Source organism: Neoarius graeffei, chromosome 3 (genome assembly GCF_027579695.1).
Source record: "Neoarius graeffei isolate fNeoGra1 chromosome 3, fNeoGra1.pri, whole genome shotgun sequence".
Classification (NCBI taxonomy): domain Eukaryota; kingdom Metazoa; phylum Chordata; class Actinopteri; order Siluriformes; family Ariidae; genus Neoarius; species Neoarius graeffei.
The window spans coordinates 40,431,457-40,448,989 of record NC_083571.1 but is presented as its reverse complement, the minus strand read 5'-3'; the positions used below and the strand labels follow the sequence as shown (position 1 = coordinate 40,448,989).

The 17,533-nt window shown below is 39.5% G+C and overlaps 1 protein-coding gene across 4 annotated transcripts in view; it reads right to left on the bottom strand.

The window, feature by feature from the left end:
* Positions 1–2,537: 2,537 nt before the first annotated feature.
* The window catches only part of thbs2a (thrombospondin 2a), a 174,476-nt gene continuing 159,480 nt past the window's right edge, over positions 2,538–17,533 (bottom strand). For 3 of the 4 annotated variants that reach the window (XM_060916832.1, XM_060916831.1, XM_060916836.1), the window contains 3 exons: positions 8,147–8,244; positions 3,203–3,342; positions 2,538–2,829 (listed from right to left, as the gene is read on the bottom strand). In XM_060916832.1, the coding sequence (XP_060772815.1) occupies positions 2,822–2,829; positions 3,203–3,342; positions 8,147–8,244 (246 nt within the window). In that variant the 3' untranslated portion in view covers positions 2,538–2,821. Of the gene's footprint in view, positions 2,830–3,202; positions 3,343–8,146; positions 8,245–8,918; positions 8,962–17,533 lie in introns of those variants that run through there. The other variant, XM_060916833.1, reaches the window with a different exon arrangement.

Sequence of the window (17,533 nt, the reverse complement as noted above, 5' to 3'; positions counted from 1 at the left end):
TTACTGAAGGTAATGAAGTCCCCAATGAAATAGGGACAAAACATGTCTCCACTGGCAATAAAAATGAATGACCAGAGAGATATCAAAAGCAGAAAGAGGGAAATTCACCCATACCCTTAGCAATCTGCACACAGTATGCTGTATATGAAACCTTTAATCAGTTGAACAGTTTCTGTCCACCTTCTTTTTCCCAGAAATGTCTTATTCTACTGTTATGACTACATGTGCTAAATACTTCTGTCATACATAAATATTTCTATCATACCTCCTAGAGTGGGATGTGATGTTGGATCTGCGCATTCAGCTTGTCTGATAGTGACATCCACCACACAATGGGTTTGTCTCTGCTTAAACAAGGGATCCCTTGTGTCTTTCTGCCATAAGAACAGTTGGTCTTGGGTGCTTAGCAGGCACAACAAGAAATGCACTGTAGGCTCACCTTCATCGAAAGCTGCAAGTTCAATCAAGTGATTTCCAAACTTGGGCAGAAATCCTGGATACAACAAGGTCATCCCAGAGTCATCTGGCAACCAACACATGCAAGGAAAGCTTAGTGCCAGAGCCTGCAATTCTCCCACTCTTTTTGCTGAAGTAACCACGAGTAAAAAGACAGGTTTTAGAGACATTCATTTCAGATCTGAATGTCTTTCAGAACACATCACTGTTGCCATGCAATGTTATAATTAATTGGTTTACTGTCTCCTTCTTCGTCTTCTTTAAGCCTCTATTTGTATTACTGCATGCAGAACCCACATCTTGAATTTTATGTTGCACTGGAGGAGGCATTTCACTTCCTTACACTGTTTGTGCACATTTATAGATGACCTGTAATGCTCCTTTGTGTTATGTTTGCTAAATTTGTAAAAATAGAAACAGTTGGCTCTAGTCACCTTGTAAAGTAATCAGTGTGCAAAATCTAGGTGCTTTTGCAGCCTCTATCTACCCTATCAGTTCTGGTTTCATCATTAATCAGTTATCATCATTATTGTTTATTCACCTTGCCATGTGAACTCACCCTCAACTTCAACAATTCTCACCCTCCCTTAATCTCTTACCATACATTGGTAAAGAATGTTTGATGCATGACTGCTTCTATAAGAACTTTATAATATAAACAAAGCAAAAAATGTGATCTGCATAAAAGTCGCTTTCCCAGTGCATGTGAAGTTTCAACTATGTGACATAAAAAGCCATCTTGCTACATAATTTACTTGTATTGCTAGGCCTTTTGAGTCAGTTTGTATGATTGAAACATGCAACATCTGTCTTTTAAATGTATTAAATGTTCACATATGTCTTTGTGTTCATTAGATTTTATCATTGAGGTTTAATATGGAAAGTTATTTGACCTAGATACTATACTGATGTAGTATTAAATACGTACAGTCAGCACGTGTATAAATTAGTCTACAAATCTTTATTCAAGAAAATATAATAAAAATGCTAAGGCATAAAAATGACAAGCTTTAACAAGACTAAACACATGGAATGGAAACCAAACCCAAAATAGGTTTGCAAATCTGATGTACTATTACTCATTGATAAAGTAAGAACAATGGTAAATGGCCTATTTGCTTCAAATAAATTTCAAAACAATCTTTGGTTACCTTACAGTGAAACACTAACACTGTGCGATTTATATGACTTGCAATGTGCATTCTATTATACTTTCTGTAGAAAAAAAAAATCTGACCATAAAAATTCTTCCAAGAAATAACACATAACAACAAAATACAGATGGTATGTCTTAAAATTCACATTCTATCACACATAATGGTGGACATGCTAATCAAGAATTGAATGATGCTGTGTATACATAGAAATGTTTGATACATATTTGAAAAAAAGAAAATAATAGTTACTTTTAAACTTCCAAAAGTCTGCAGTCAGTGTAAACAAGTAAATAATTATATAGTCTTCTTGTGCTGAAAGCAACATCGAGACATATCATGAAATTGCCACATCAATAATTTACAAAAGAAAATAAATCTGAATATTAACATCTACATTGCAAAAGGTACTTTTTTTTAAGTTCCTTGCTACAATGTAGATGATCCCAAAATTGCAGGATCAACAATGTAAACTACAAACTAAACTGCAAACTAAAAAATGAAGAAAGAAATTAAAAAAACTGATGAAAAGTCATAATACAAGAATATATTGCAAGTATTGTGGTGACTGCTTCAGTAGACAGAATGAAAACTAAGTTATTTGCTTGATTCTGTCTGAGTAGACAGAAACAAAAACCAAAACAATTTATTACAATCTAAAATATTTGCCCTTTAGAAAAATTTCATAAAGCAGTTATCCTATTGCAGCAAGTTGGAAAACTGAATGTGCTGGAAGCATAATACTGACTCAAAAACAACTAAAAAAAACCCCCACATTTTAATTATTTTTAGTGTTTATTAGATGACTCTGAATAACTTAATGACACAGATTGTGGATACAACATGAAAACATAATTCAGAAGTACCTATAAACTAGCAAGGGATATTTTAATAAAAAATATTAGTTTTGCATGTATTTTCAGTGGCAAACAGATAAAGAGCCAGTTATATAATACAGAAAAATAGATCTTCAAGCAAGAAAAAAAAGGTGGTGTTGATTCTTTTCTTTTTTTTTTTGGGGGGGGGGGGGGGTGCTGATTTGAAGGCTGTAAAGGTGGTGTAGAAATGGTGCAATTTTCCATGTCTTGGGTGAATTTTGTTTCCATCACAATTCATTTTACTTCACCTCTTTCCATCAGTTCTACTCATATAAACACAAACGTATCATCTAGCCAAAAAAAAAAATCCTTAGTTATCGTAGCTTGTCTTGTTCAGTTATCTGGGGAGAAAAAAAACTCCATGATTATCTTGCAATTGTTGGTGTTCCAAAGGCATAATGAATTACAGTTCATGCTGAAATGTTTCTGATCATTATTACCAGACAGGAATCACCTTGAATTACCTTAGAAACATTATGTCTGATGGACATTGAAAGGTTTGAAAGTTTTAGCACAGCTCTCAGTTTTTGCCACTTTTACTCCATTCTGGTATGTATTAATGCTGGTAGTGTTACATGCTCAAAATGTTACATCTTCAAAATTTCCACGTTCCAATAAATTACAACGTTGTACAATGCTATACACTAATATAAGCATATAGGTAGCTTTAGATTACATTACTCAGATGTCACTGCAAGCTAGTAAATTACTTACCTTGACATTCATATTTAAGGTCAGAAAAGAACACCAGTTCCTGCGAGAAGACAAACAAACCCAGTCGTCCTCCTGCGAAGGTCTTATCATAGATTGGCCCTGAGTCTGCCATGATCTGTTTCCCCTCATATACTACCACTCTGAAAAAAGGTATATAATATGTTTGTTTCTCTCTCTCTCGCACGCACACACACACACACACACACACACACACACACACACACACACACACACACACACACACAAAGTTGGGACAGAGGCAAAATAAGACTGAAAACTTTATAGCATATTCAAGTAACACCATTTTGGAAGATTCCACAACAAGCAGGTTAATTACCTCTGCCAAGGAGGTTATGTTTTCGGTAGCGTTGGTTTGTTTGTTTGTTGGTTTGTCTGTTAGCAACATTACGGAAAAAGTTATGAACGGATTGCTCTGAAATTTTTTCCAGAGGTGTGACTGGGCACAAGTAACAATCCATTAAATTTTGGCTGTGATCCAGATCACCTTCTGGATCCCTGATTTTTTTAAAGGATTCTTGGCGGAAGTCTGCGCTCTCCGAGTGCTTTTCTAGTTGATAATATGATTGTGTATTCAAGGAGCATGCACCAGTCTTTGCAAGCAAGGATGAGTCGTAGCTCATTCTTTTGTGCCAGAATTTGAGAGAATTGTTTCTCAATTCAAAAAGAACATTTCTCACTGCAAGATTTTAGGTCTTTCAAAATCTACAGGACATAATGGTTTGAAAAAATTGAGGGAATTCAGAGACATCTCAGTGCGTAAAGGGCAAGGTTGGAAACCACTGTTAAATGTGCATGACCTTTGAGACCTCAGATGGCACTGCCTGAGAAACCATCATGCTCATGTGACAAATATAGCCACATAGGCCAAGTTTACATTAGACCGTATCTGTCTCGTTTTCTTCGCGGATGCACTGTCCGTTTACATTAAAACGCCTGGAAACGCCGGGAAACGGGAATCCGCCAGGGTCCACGTATTCAATCTAGATCGTGTCTGGTCCGGTGCTGTGTAAACATTGAGAATATGCGGATACGCGGATACGCTGTGCTGAGCTCTAGCTGGCGTCGTCATTGGACAACGTCACTGTGACATCCACCTTCCTGATTCGCTGGCGTTGGTCATGTGACGTGACTGCTGAAAAACGGCGCGGACTTCCGCCTTGTATCACCTTTCATTAAAGAGTATAAAAGTATGAAAATACTGCAAATACTGATGCAAATACTGCCCATTGTGTAGTTATGATTGTCTTTAGGCTTGCCATCCTTCCACTTGCAAGTGGTAAGTGATATGCGCTGGGATCACACACACAGCGGCTCAGTCCCGAGTCATTGCTCGTGTGCTTCACTCGCGCGCTCTGTGAGCTGCGCAGGGCCGGAGTGCGCACCCTCCAGAGGGCACTCGCTGTTCAGGGCGGAGTGATTTGGAGCGCAGGATGCCTGCGGAGCCGAGCGTATCCGTGTATTGGTGTTGCTGTGTGCACACTAATCGTTTTAAAAACGTTAATCTGATGATCCGCTGATACGGTCTAATGTAAACCCCACCATAGTCTTGTGAGTACTTTGGAAAACCATTGTCACGTAACAGAGACTGCCGCTACATCCAAAATGCAACCTGAAACTATTACACAAGGAGGAAGCCATTCATCAGTTCTATGCAGAAATGCTGCTGATTTCTCTGGGCTTGAACTCACCTCTGATGGACCAAAAGACAGTGGAAACATGTGCTGTGGTCAAATGAGTCCACACTCCAGCTTGTTTTTGGGAAAACCAGACATTGAATTCTCAGTGCCAAAGGTGAACATGACTATCCAGTTTGTTATCAGAGAAAGTAAGAGAGAAAAGTGCAAAAGCCATCATGTGTAATGGTATGGGGGTGCATCAGTGCCCATTGCATGGGTGAATTGCATGTGTGTGAAGGTACCATTGATACAGTGGCATGCAAAAATTTGGGCACCCTTGCTGAAAATGTCTGTTACTGTGAATATTTAAGTGAGCAGAAGATGAACTGATCACCAAAAGGCATAAGGGTAAAGAGGACACATTTCTTTAATATTTTCTGCAAGATTAGATTTTTATTTCCATCATTTACAGGCGTAAAATACCAAAAAATGAAAAGGACCTGAAGCAAAAGTTTGGGCACCTGACATGGTCAGTACTTAGTAACACCCCCTTTGGCAAGTATCACAGCTTGTAAACACTTTTTGTAGCCAGCTAATAATCTTTCAGTTCTTACCTGAGGGATTTTCGCACAGACGTCCTTGCAAAAGGCTTCCAGTTCTACAAGTTTCTTGGGCTATCTTGCATTCGCTGCTCTTTTGAGATCTATCCACAGATTTTTGATGATGTTTGGGTCAGGGGACTGTGAGGGCCAGGGCAAAACCTTCAGCTTGTGCCTCTTGAGGTATTCCATTGTAGATTTTGAGGTGTGTTTTGGATCATTGTCATATTGTAGGACCCATCCTCTTTTTAACTTCAACTTTTTTACAGATGGTGTGATGTTTGCTTCCAGAGTTTGCTGGTATTTATTTGAATCCATGCTTCCCTCAACCAGTGAAATGTGCCCTGTGCCACTGGCTGCAACACAACCCCAAAGCATGATCGATCCACACCCATGCTTCAGAGTTAGAGAGGTGTTCGTTTCCTGGAATTTGGCACCCTTTTTTCTCCAAACATACCTTTGCACATTGTGGCCAAAAAGTTCTATTTTTGATTTCATCAGTCCACAGGACTTGTTTCCAAAATGCATCAGGCTTGCTTAGATGTTCATTTGCAAACTTCAGACACTGAATTTTGTGGCTAGGACACAGGAAAGGTTTTCTTCTGATGACTCTCTCATGAAGGTCATATTTGTTCAGGTGTCACTGCATAGTAGAACAGTGCACCACCACTCCAGGGTCTGCTAAATCTTTCTGAAGGTCTTTTGCAGTCAAACAGGGGTTTTTATTTGCCTTTCTAGCAATCCAACGATCAGTTCTTTCTGAAAGTTTTCTTCATCTTCCAGACCTCACCTTGATTTCCCCACTGTAAAAAAAAAAGTTATGTCAACTTAAAAATTCAAGGCAACTTACTGCACAGGATTTTTAAGTTTTGAAGAAAGTTGTGCCAACTTATACTTTTGGTCTCAGATAACTTAGCCTTCATATTCACACAAACTTATTTTTTTCAGTTTTACATGATAAGAATTCAACTTAAAGGCCACTAATCTTTCATCCAAGTACACCATTGTATGCCATTCGTAGCATTTTAATTGGCTGGTACTGAATTGTTTGCACATTTCGTTTGTCAAATTAGCTTCAGGCTTAAAATAAGTGAATGTGTGACTTAACAAAAAAGCACTGCCACTAGAGTTTTATAGCAGTTTTGCTATCATCATGTTAAAATAAACATGATATTTGAACTGGATTGTTATTTGTTTTATTGTGGGATAAAAAGAAAATTGTACTCAAATTTTGAAGTTTTTACTTGGATGAAAGATTAGTGGCCTTAAAGTTGAATTCTTATCATGTAAAACTGAAAAAATTAAGTTTGTGTGAATATGAAGGCTAAGTTATCTGAGACCAAAAGTATAAGTTGGTACAACTTTCTTCAAAACTTAAAAATCTTAGTTGTCACATAAACTCAAAAATCCTGTGCAGTAAGTTGCCTTGAATTTTTAAGTTGGCGTAACTTTTTTTTTTATAGTGCACTGTTTCTGTTAACTGCCATTTCTTAATAACATTACAATCTGAGGAAATAGCTACCTGAAAACACTTTGCTATGTTCTTGTAGCCTTCTCCTGCTTTGTGAGCATCAATTATTTTATTATTCAGAATGCAAGGGAGTTAGGTTAGAGGAGCCCATGGCTGTTGATTTTAGGGACAAGTTTGAGGAGTCAGAGAATTTATACAACTTTGAAATCTGTATCATCTGACCTTTCCCAATGAAGAATTTGAACAAGCCACAGCTCAATAAGCTAATTAAGGTCTGGAACCTTGGTAAAAGTTACCTGAGAACTCAAATGTATTGGGGTGCCCAAACTTTCGCATGGTGTTCCTTTTCTTTTTTCACTCTCCAATTGTACAAAACAAAAATAATACACAAATCTTGTATAAAACCCTGAAAAGAAATGTCTTGTCTTTACCTTTATGCCTTTTGGTGATCAGTTCATCTTCTGCTCACTTAACTATTCACAGTAACAGACATTTTCAGCAAGGGTGCCCAAACTTTTGCATGCCACTGTATATTGGGGCATATATTGGGATTTTAGAGAGACAATCATCAAGGCAACATCTCTTCCTGGAAAGTCCATGCTTATTTTGGCAGGACAATGCCAGGCCTCATTCTGCACGGACTACAACAGCATGGCTTTGTAGACGCAGAATGCATGTGCTTGAATGGCCTGCTGCCAGTCCAGATCTGTCTCCTGTTGAGAATGTATGGCACATTATGAAGATAAGACTCAGACAACGGCGACCACAGACTGCTGAGCAGCTGAAATCTTGTATCAAACAAGAGTGGACAAAAGTTCCAATTGCAAAACTGCAACATTTAGTATCCTCAGATCCCATTCAAATAAAAATTGTTATTAAAAGGAAAGGTGATGTAATACAATGGTAATAATGTCTGTCCCAACTTTTTTTGAGTGTGTTTCAGGCATCAAATTCTAACTTCATTTATATTGACAAAATGCAATTAAGCTGGTCAGTCAAACTATTGAAAATATTTAAAATAAATATTTATATAACTTTGGTCAGTGGTTCATGTGAATTAACAAATTACAGATTTTTGTTTTTATTGCATTTTGGAAAATATCCCAACTTCTCTGGAAATGGGGTTGGTATACACACACACACACACACACACACACACACACACACACACACACACACACACACACACGTGTGCGCATGTGTAATATAAAATGTATTAATTGATAGTGTTTTTCACCTGATTAATCCAGTCTTAGGTCTATGAATGAGATGCCATCTATATGCAGTATAGTCTTTCCAGCCAATGTTCTTAGGATCATGCCACAAAGTGTAAACCTTGAAGAAAGTGATTGTTTAATAAACAACATATTTCCTTCTAATGATCTCCATGAATAATAAGTCATACATGAATTAAAAAAATCATCCTCTCTCTCACACACACACACACACACACACACACACACACACACACACTGCATCTCAGAATGTTGGAATATTATGAAAAAGTTTATTTTTTTGTAATTTAATTAAAAAAGGTAAACTTTCACATATTCTATATTCGTTACACATAAAGGGAAATATTTCAATGCTTTTTTTGTTTTAATTTTGATGATTATGGCTTATAGCCACATAAGAATACTTCATTTCAAGTTTGAGTAAAACAGTATAAATTCTGTGTTTCTCTTGGTCTAGTTCAGTACATGCAATCACAATCATGGGGAAGACTGCTGATTTGAAACTTGTCTAGAAGACGATTGTTGACACCCTCCACAACGAGGGTAAGCCACAGAAGGTCATTGCAGAAGAGGCTGGCTGAAAAAGGTGTATATGCAACAGGGATGACCGCAGCCTTGAGAGAAGCGTCAGAAGCATCTTACCTGGGCTAAAGTGAGAAAGAACTGGACTGTTGCTCAGTGGACTTGATAAAACCCAGTGGACCAACACCAGCAGATGACATGGCACTCCAAATCATCACAGACTGTGGAAACTTCACACTGGACTTCAAACACCTTGGATTCTGTGCCTCTCCACTCTTCATCTTGACTTGAGGACCTTGATTTCCAAATGAAATGCAAAGTTTACTTTCATCTGAAAAGAGGACTTTAGACCACTGAGCCACCCTCCATCTAGTTCTTTTTCTTTTGAGCTAAGTAAGATGCTTCTGACACTTCTCTCAAGGCTGCAGTCATCCCTGCTGCTTGTGCACCTTGTCCAGCCAGCCTTTCCAGCAATGACCTTCTGTAGCTTACTATCCTTATAGAGGGTGTCTATAAGCACTCAGGATTCAGTTTCAAACATGGACACCATGAAATACAGCACCCAACACACATCTCACTGCTCACAGTCATCTGACGACTGATTGCACACACCTGGTCTCAATTCAAACATACACATGTAAGCACTCACACAGGCTTTGGACTTTGTGAAGTAAATACTCACTTACTGTTGGTCAAACTTTACCAAGCCTTTGACTTCTACGCTGTTAGCTTCTAATGCATATTTTTGGATTTAATTAAATGATGCTGTCAAATTAATTAGTCATTATTGCTTATTTGTTATGTGATAATGTGCATTTTGCCATTGGTCATTTTTCATCTAATTTGATGGCTTCATCAGACCCTTGAATCACTTACATTAAAAAAAAGATGGCTAAGCAACTGAATCCATGTCAAGCCCACTGGGTCCTCTTCTTCACCCAATTTCAGTATACCATAACCTATAAAGCCTGGTTCCAAGAACACAAAAGCTGACTGTCTGTCATGTATCTATCCATCCACAGCTCCAGGTCCCATTCTCCCTTTATCCTGCTTTGAAAAAGCCCTTACTTGGGAAACTGACAGAGAACTCGCTCTTCCATATCATATTCCTGCCAATTGCCCTACTATCCTTACCTATGTTCCCCTGTGCTTCTGGGGCTGATTGGTCACCAGGGCACACATGAGTCTGATCATTGAGCAACCTGGTAGCCAGCTCACTTACCAAGTGCTAAGAACAAAACACTGGTGGTCCAAACCTGTTAACAGACATGAACTGTTGCTCATGTATCCTCTTGCTCAGTTTGTGCACAGTCAAATGTGCCCCATGCACTTCCAGTGGGTAAACTCATGCCTCTTCACCTACCTCACCACCCCTGGTCCCATATATCCATTGATTTGATCACAGATCTTCCACAAATCACAAAGTAAGACAATAATCATGATAATCACTGAACAATTCTCTACTGTAAATCTTTAAGACTTATGCCTTGATGCGGCCTCCCCACAGCATTCCAAACAGCTAAATTGATATTTACCCATGTGTTCCTGACAAACTGGGAGTCTCAGTAAGCCTAATGTCTGGCTATCACGTACATTCAAACAGACAAGTGGAAAGTGCCAAGCAGGAGGTCAGGTGTTTCCTCTGAGTTTTTGCACCAAGAATCAAGGACTGGGCACAATTCCTGCTATGCATCACTCTGGCATGCATTTGACACCATTGCAATGTTTACTCAGTTAGCAACCTCCGCTCTTTCCATAGGACAATTCACCCTCCAACATACCTACAGTGGATGAATGGTTCAAATGCAGCCAACAAGTATGGGAATGTGTTCATCAGTGCTTAGAACAAGTGGTTCAGCCCTTCTCTAGTGGTTACAGAGGAGAAATGCCTCAATACAACCCAGGCAATAGAAGCTGGCAAATTGAATTACAGTATCTGGTGGAGGGGCGGCACAGTGGTGTAGTGGTTAGCGCTGTCGCCTCACAGCAAGAAGGTCCTGGGTTCGAGCCCCGGGGCCGGCGAGGGCCTTTCTGTGCGGAGTTTGCATGTTCTCCCCGTGTCCGCGTGGGTTTCCTCCGGGTGCTCCGGTTTCCCCCACAGTCCAAAGACATGCAGGTTAGGTTAACTGGTGACTCTAAATTGACCGTAGGTGTGAATGTGAGTGTGAATGGTTGTCTGTGTCTATGTGTCAGCCCTGTGATGACCTGGCGACTTGTCCAGGGTGTACCCCGCCTTTCGCCCGTAGTCAGCTGGGATAGGCTCCAGCTTGCCTGCGACCCTGTAGGAGGATAAAGCGGCTAGAGATAATGTGATGTGATGTGTGAGTATCTGGTGGAATGGGAAGGCTACAGCCCTGAGGAATGTTGATGGGTCCTTGCACAAGATCATCTTGGAACCATTCCTATGCCAAGAGTTTCATGTCAGGGGGGATTCTGTCATGGATGCCCCTGCCAGCATTCAGAAATCAGTTTCACAGAATTCATAGTGGCCTTTAAACATGGGTGCCATGGACTAAAGCACCCAAGATGTACCTCACAATTCACAGTCACTTGACTACTGATTTCACACACCTGGACTCAATTCAAATACACACATAAGCACTCTCACAGCACTTGGACTTTGTGAAGTAAACAACTGAATAGACTCTCTTTCCTGCACTTACATCTGTCTGTTGCCTGCATACCTGACAATCAATCTATCTCTCTCTCTCTCTCTCTCTCACACACACACACACACACACACACACACACACACATTTAGTTGAGTGGTTCTTGACATAATATGAATGTTGGGGAATATAGCTATTTACTGTATTTTGATCATTTACTATTTACTGTTTCATGGTCTCAAGCATATTAAAAAGACAAGAAATTCCACTAATTAACTTTTGAAAAGGCACACCCGTTAATTGAAAGGCATTCCAGGTGACTACCTCATGAAGCTGGTTAAGACAATGGCAATAGTATTGCAAAGCTGTCAGCAAGGTAAATGGTGGTGCAACTTTGAAGAATCTAAACTATAAAACACATTTTTTAAACATAGTGCAGCAGATAACATAATATTTCAGAGGAATCTTTCAAATTGTGATACAAGCACCAAATTCAGCACAGATACTCCTTAGACATTATTCTTTTGAAAAAGTATGCGGGCCACTTGAAATTCAAGATGGCTGCCCATTTTAAAGATGGTCACTATGTCCAGTACAGAAATATATCGTTTTGCTATAACTATGCACAGACTTGTCCGATATGGATGATTCTGGCATCCAATTATACATTTTTGACCATGTAGAATCCAAATCTGGGAGAATAAAATCACTCAGAAGCTTAATTTTGCCTTATTCTTGGCCTTTTGTAAAATAGTCCACTAACATAGCTAGCATGCATGTTTGTATAGACTGTAGCAATAATTATAGTTTGGGGTGTAGGGTGTAGCAGTAGAGGTAGAGGATGTCCTCGTCATAGCAATCAGTGTTCTGCCTCTCCTTCAAGGGATTGGTCTGCACCAGTTGTGGGTGGCCTTTGGCCAAGGACGGAACCTGAGATGGATTCCTGTACATGACCTGCACCTCTCTTTAGGACTGGAGAAGAGCAAAGGAATACTCTTCTTCCATGCCTTCACTGGTTGCGATGTTGTATCAGGCTTCCGCAGCAAAGGGAAGAAGTCTGCATGGCAAACCTGGGATGTGTATGCTGAAGCTTCTGATGTCTTTGCCAAGCTCAGCCAGTACCCACCAACAGTAGATGATGATGATCTGGAGGTCCTGGAGAAGTTTGTGGTGACAATGTATGACAGGTCCAGTACAGTTGCACGTGTTGATGATGCCAGGCTGGATATGTTTGCTCGAAAGCAGAGGCCATATGAAGCCATCCCTCCAACTCAGGCAGCACTACTTCAGCATGCAAAGTGCGCTGCCTTTCAAGCAGGCTGTATATGGAGTCAGTCAACACTGCGCCAACCAGAAACACAAAGTCCTGCTGACTGGGGATGGACAAAGAGTGGAGACACATGGAAGGTCTTCTGGACAACGCTTCCACCTATTGCCGAGAGTTGCCAACAGCTGACCAAATGTGGATGCAAATCTGAATGCCGTGGAAGGTGCAAATGCTACCGATTCAGTCTCACCTGCACCGGACTATATAGCTGCAAATGTGAGGACAAGTGAAACCATGCAGCTCACTGCTGGGGTGAACAGTGCATTTGTGAGCTCTGTATTTGACTCATTGCACTCTGCAGTGACAAACATTGACCATAACTAAACATTCCAGTTGTGCATTTAAAAATAACAAATAAATAAAATAGTTTGTAGGATATGTTCTGGTCTATGTATATTTTTCATCATATTATTGCTAGAAATGGCAGAAAGGAGCTCCCTAGAAGGTTAAGAGTGGGATTTTTAGATTTCTCATAGTCAAATACCTACTTTTAGACACCAAGATCATTCAAATCGGTCAAAGTGGCCAGATTATATCCCATTTTCAAGTCTGCAGTGGCGGCCATCTTGAAAATAAGCAGCCATCTTGAATTTCAGGTGGCCCGCGTACTTTTTCAAAAGAATAATGTCTAAGGAGTATTTGTGCCAAGTTTGGTGCTTGTATCACCATTTGAAAGATTGTTTCAGTTATCTGCTACACTCACACTTCTTGTGTTTACTGCATAATTCCATATATGGTGCATATATTATGTGTTGAGTATTGTTCTACATTGTAGAAAGAAAACACACACACATATATATATATATATATATATATATATATATATATATATATATATATAAAGTAGAGTAAAAAGTCTCTGTCAGCCAACAACCAGTCTGTCCAAAAGGACCCAGAGGATACCACAGGTCCCAGCAGTGTAGATATAGATAATGTAGAATAGAAAAATTTCACTCTGACACCCAACTTTTGAACATTATTAAAAATTTATTCTCGACAAATGTTTCGGCCTTCTTCAGTGTCATAAAAAACTACATAGTGCTATGGGCGTGGTCTTATATATACAAAATTGTGAATTCTATACACTTCAAAATAAAAGACAAAGAAAAAATAAACTATTAATTACAAAATTTAATAATTAAATATTATTAAAAAGAATGCAATTTTTAGATTTATATTTTTTTCGCTTATTTAACCCATAAGGGGCTAAAGTAAACAATTGCGACATCCAGTACATCCCTATTTAGAAGCACGCTGTCTAAACTATCTTGAGCAGCGTTAACTATTGTTTCTATTCCAATGAATTCAAAATCATTCAAATTATGGGGAGATTGATTAAAATGTTTGGCTACTTCGCATGTTTTTTTTTGTTTTTCATACTAGATTTATGGTTACGAAAACGTACTTTAAACTCTGTAGTATAAGATCCAACATATTGGAGATTACATTTACGGCAAGTTGCTAAATATATTGTATTGCAGGAAGTACAAGAAAGATGTTGGCGAATTTTGTATTTCCTTCCGGTTACGGAGCTGACAAAAAAATTTGACTCTGCGAAAAAGTTATTACATAAATCGCATTTTTTGCTACACCTAAAGCAACCTTCTTCATGCCCTTGATTATTGACTTCCGTGTCACCAGGCTTGAGTTTAGAAGGCACCAGAATATCCTTAAGATTTTTAGGCCTTCTCAAAGCCGAAATAATACTACCCTCCGGAAATACAGTACCTCTTGCATGAAAGCAGAGGAATGCAAAAAGCTGAGATTGTTCCGCAAAATCTTACCAATATCCAGAAGGTTAGGGTTAAAGTCAACAACCAAGGGCGTAACCTTACGCTCAGGCTTAATTGCCCTAGGCTTAAGTAACTCACTCCTAGGGAGAGAAGCTACTTGACCAAATTTACCAGAGACAAGGTTAGGATAAATTACATGAATTTATGGAATACATTAACGGGTTGTACCCTACCATCAAATTCGAATTGTTTTTTTCATAGCAAAAGCTCAACGTATTAGACCTGACCCTGCACCTAGTTGATGGTTTTGTTCAGACAGATGTCTATTCGAAACCTACCGACAGTCACCTCTATCTTCCCCCCACTAGTTGTCACCCTGAGCATCGCAAGCGCGCCATCCCCTATAGTGTTGCGTTGTGTCTCAAACGCAACTGTTCTAATGAGGGCTTTCTTAATCGCAGAAATTCGGAATACGAGAAGTATTTAGTAGATCAAGGCTATGACCCTAACCTGGTCTCTGGTTACGTTTAAAAGTAAACGTAAAAGTACATTTTCGTAACCATAAATCTAGTATGAAAAACAAAAAAACAAAAAAACATGTGAAGTAGCCAAACATTTTAATCAGTCTCCCCATAATTTGAATGATTTTGAATTCATTTGTATAGAAACAATAGTTAACGCTGCTCAAGATAGTTTAGACAACGTGCTTCTAAATAGGGAAGTGTACTGGATGTCGCAATTATTTACTTTAGCCCCTTATAGGTTAAATAAGCGAAAAGAATATAAATCTAAAAATCGCATTATTTTTAATAATATTTAATTATTGAATTTTGTAATTAATAGTTTATTTTTGTCTTTGTCTTTTATTTTGAAGTGTATAGAATTCACTATTTTTTATATATATAAGACCACTCCCATAGCACTATGTAGTTTTTTATGACACTGAAGAAGACCGAAGGCCGAAACATTTGTCGAGAATAAATTTTTAATAATGTTCAAAAGTTGGGTGTCAGGGTGAAATTTTTCTATTCTACATTATATATATATATATATATATATATATATATATATATATATATATATATATATGACAATAGTGTTTTACTCAGAAATACACCACTCATATTTTTCATATATGTTACATCTGGGACAATAACCTCGATATGTCATTCATGAGGAAATCGATGAAAAATTTTATAAATTTGGGTACTTTTTGTTTGTGAATGTGTCTATATAATAAAAAGAACATCATATTTTGGCTTGATGATACAAAGTTTATCTTCTCATAAGAAATACATCATGGATCTGAGAGACATGTTTTCCAATATAAAATAAAGAACATTGCACAGTTGCATGAAGACATGAAGTTTATCTTCTTGTGTTGAAAATATTTTAACTTGTTCATTTCACTTACTCATAAAAATGTTCACCACTCGAAGATAAACTTAATATCTTCATGCAACCATGTTGTGGCAGAGGGGTGCGGTTGAGCACCAGAATGCGAATGGAGAATGAAGCTGGGGAAGGTGTGTGGCAGAGCTATGGCATCTGTTGCTAATTAAGGTGCTGTATCTGTGCGTTTGTTGCAGTGATGGAGAGTGGATAAAAGGGGGGAGAGGAGTGGAGAGAGGCGCTTTTCCGAGACAGAGTCTTGGCTGTATGTTTTCAACTTCTGGAAAATGAGTTAGTGTCGACAAAATAGAGTCTGAACCAAACCTGCATACCTGTCTATTTCAATGTCCTCTCCAGTCAGGAAAGTGTTATGCTGGTGCCAAAACCCAGGACAGTGAAGGGAACCAACTGCATGGAGTGCTCCCCATTCAAGGAGCTTGTCCACACCCTCGTCACCACCCAACTAAAACAGCACCAAGTGTTGGTCACAATGCAGACTGAGCAGGAGCAGTGATTTGAGGCACTGCTGCAGGCTCAGCAGCAGGACTGCTAGGAACTCCTGCGATTCATCACACCTGCAGGTGCCCCAGCCCCAGTGTTGGTGGGCTTCTGCCACATCACCCTCACAAAGATGGGGCCACTTGATGATCCTGGGGCCTTCATGGTACTCTTTGAGTGAGCCACAGAAGTGTGGGGGTGGCTGGATGAGCAGCGAGTGGCCCAACTTTTGCTGCTCCTCTCCGGTGAAGTGCAGCTCGCAGCCCAGCAACTGCCCACAGACAACAGGCTGGAGTATGCAAATTTGAAGTGTGTGATCCTGCAGCAAGTGGGCCGCACTCCCAAGCAACACCATCAGCGCTTCCATGCACTAAACACTGGAGGAAGTTGGCTGGCTGTTTGCTGATGGCCAGCAGTTGCAGGATGCCTGCGAGCGGTGGTTGAGGGCAGAAGACCGTGACATTGAGAGGGCCACTGACATGGTTGCATGGGAGCAGTTCATCACTCAGCTGCCAAGGGGGACAGTGGAGTAGGTTCAGTGCCACCACCCGGCATCGCTGGATCGAGCCATTGAGCTGGTAGAGGGCCATCTGGCCAAGGTTCCAGGGCAGGTGGACATCCTGCCTCTTCTCTCTCTCTCATCCTGCCCCCTCCTCTTGTTTCTCCCTTCCCTCCCATCCCCTCCTGATACCATGGAAGCAGGGGCTGATTCCTCCACAGTCAGCCCCCAAGCCCATGGTTCTCCTTCTCCCTCTTTCCCTATGTTTCTGTGTCCTCTCCACAGGTGAGTGATCCTAACCCCAGCAGTTCAGAGGTGAGGCCTGGGCTGATACGGTATGCTGGCACTTTGCAGGAAGAACTGTAATCCAGGCACTGAAGCGTGGATTTGCAGCTGCCATTTTGTATCGGGTATGTTGGGTTTTTGGCAAAAAATGAATAAACAAATTGTACACTGTATTGACTCAATGAAATTAGCCAGTTTACCAAATACGGATAATTCACGGAAAATAAAATGTAGTACAAAACATGGATTTGTGATTCCATGAAAGATATTTAGTTAAAATGAAATGGTAAGTTAATAAAGTGAACCTACAAGTAAAAGATTTTTATAATGAACTTCGGTAGTCCAAACATTTGTTTTAGGCTTCTTAAACGTGGTTTAAAAAAGAAATTTCAGTCTGGCATCTCGGATGGAACCATTTCCTACAATTAAACACACATCCGTATTCTGGCGTCCGACATGTGCAGGAAAATTTTATTTCATAAGTAAATTCCATAGCTTCATCTCGCACACTCTACTTATCGCTG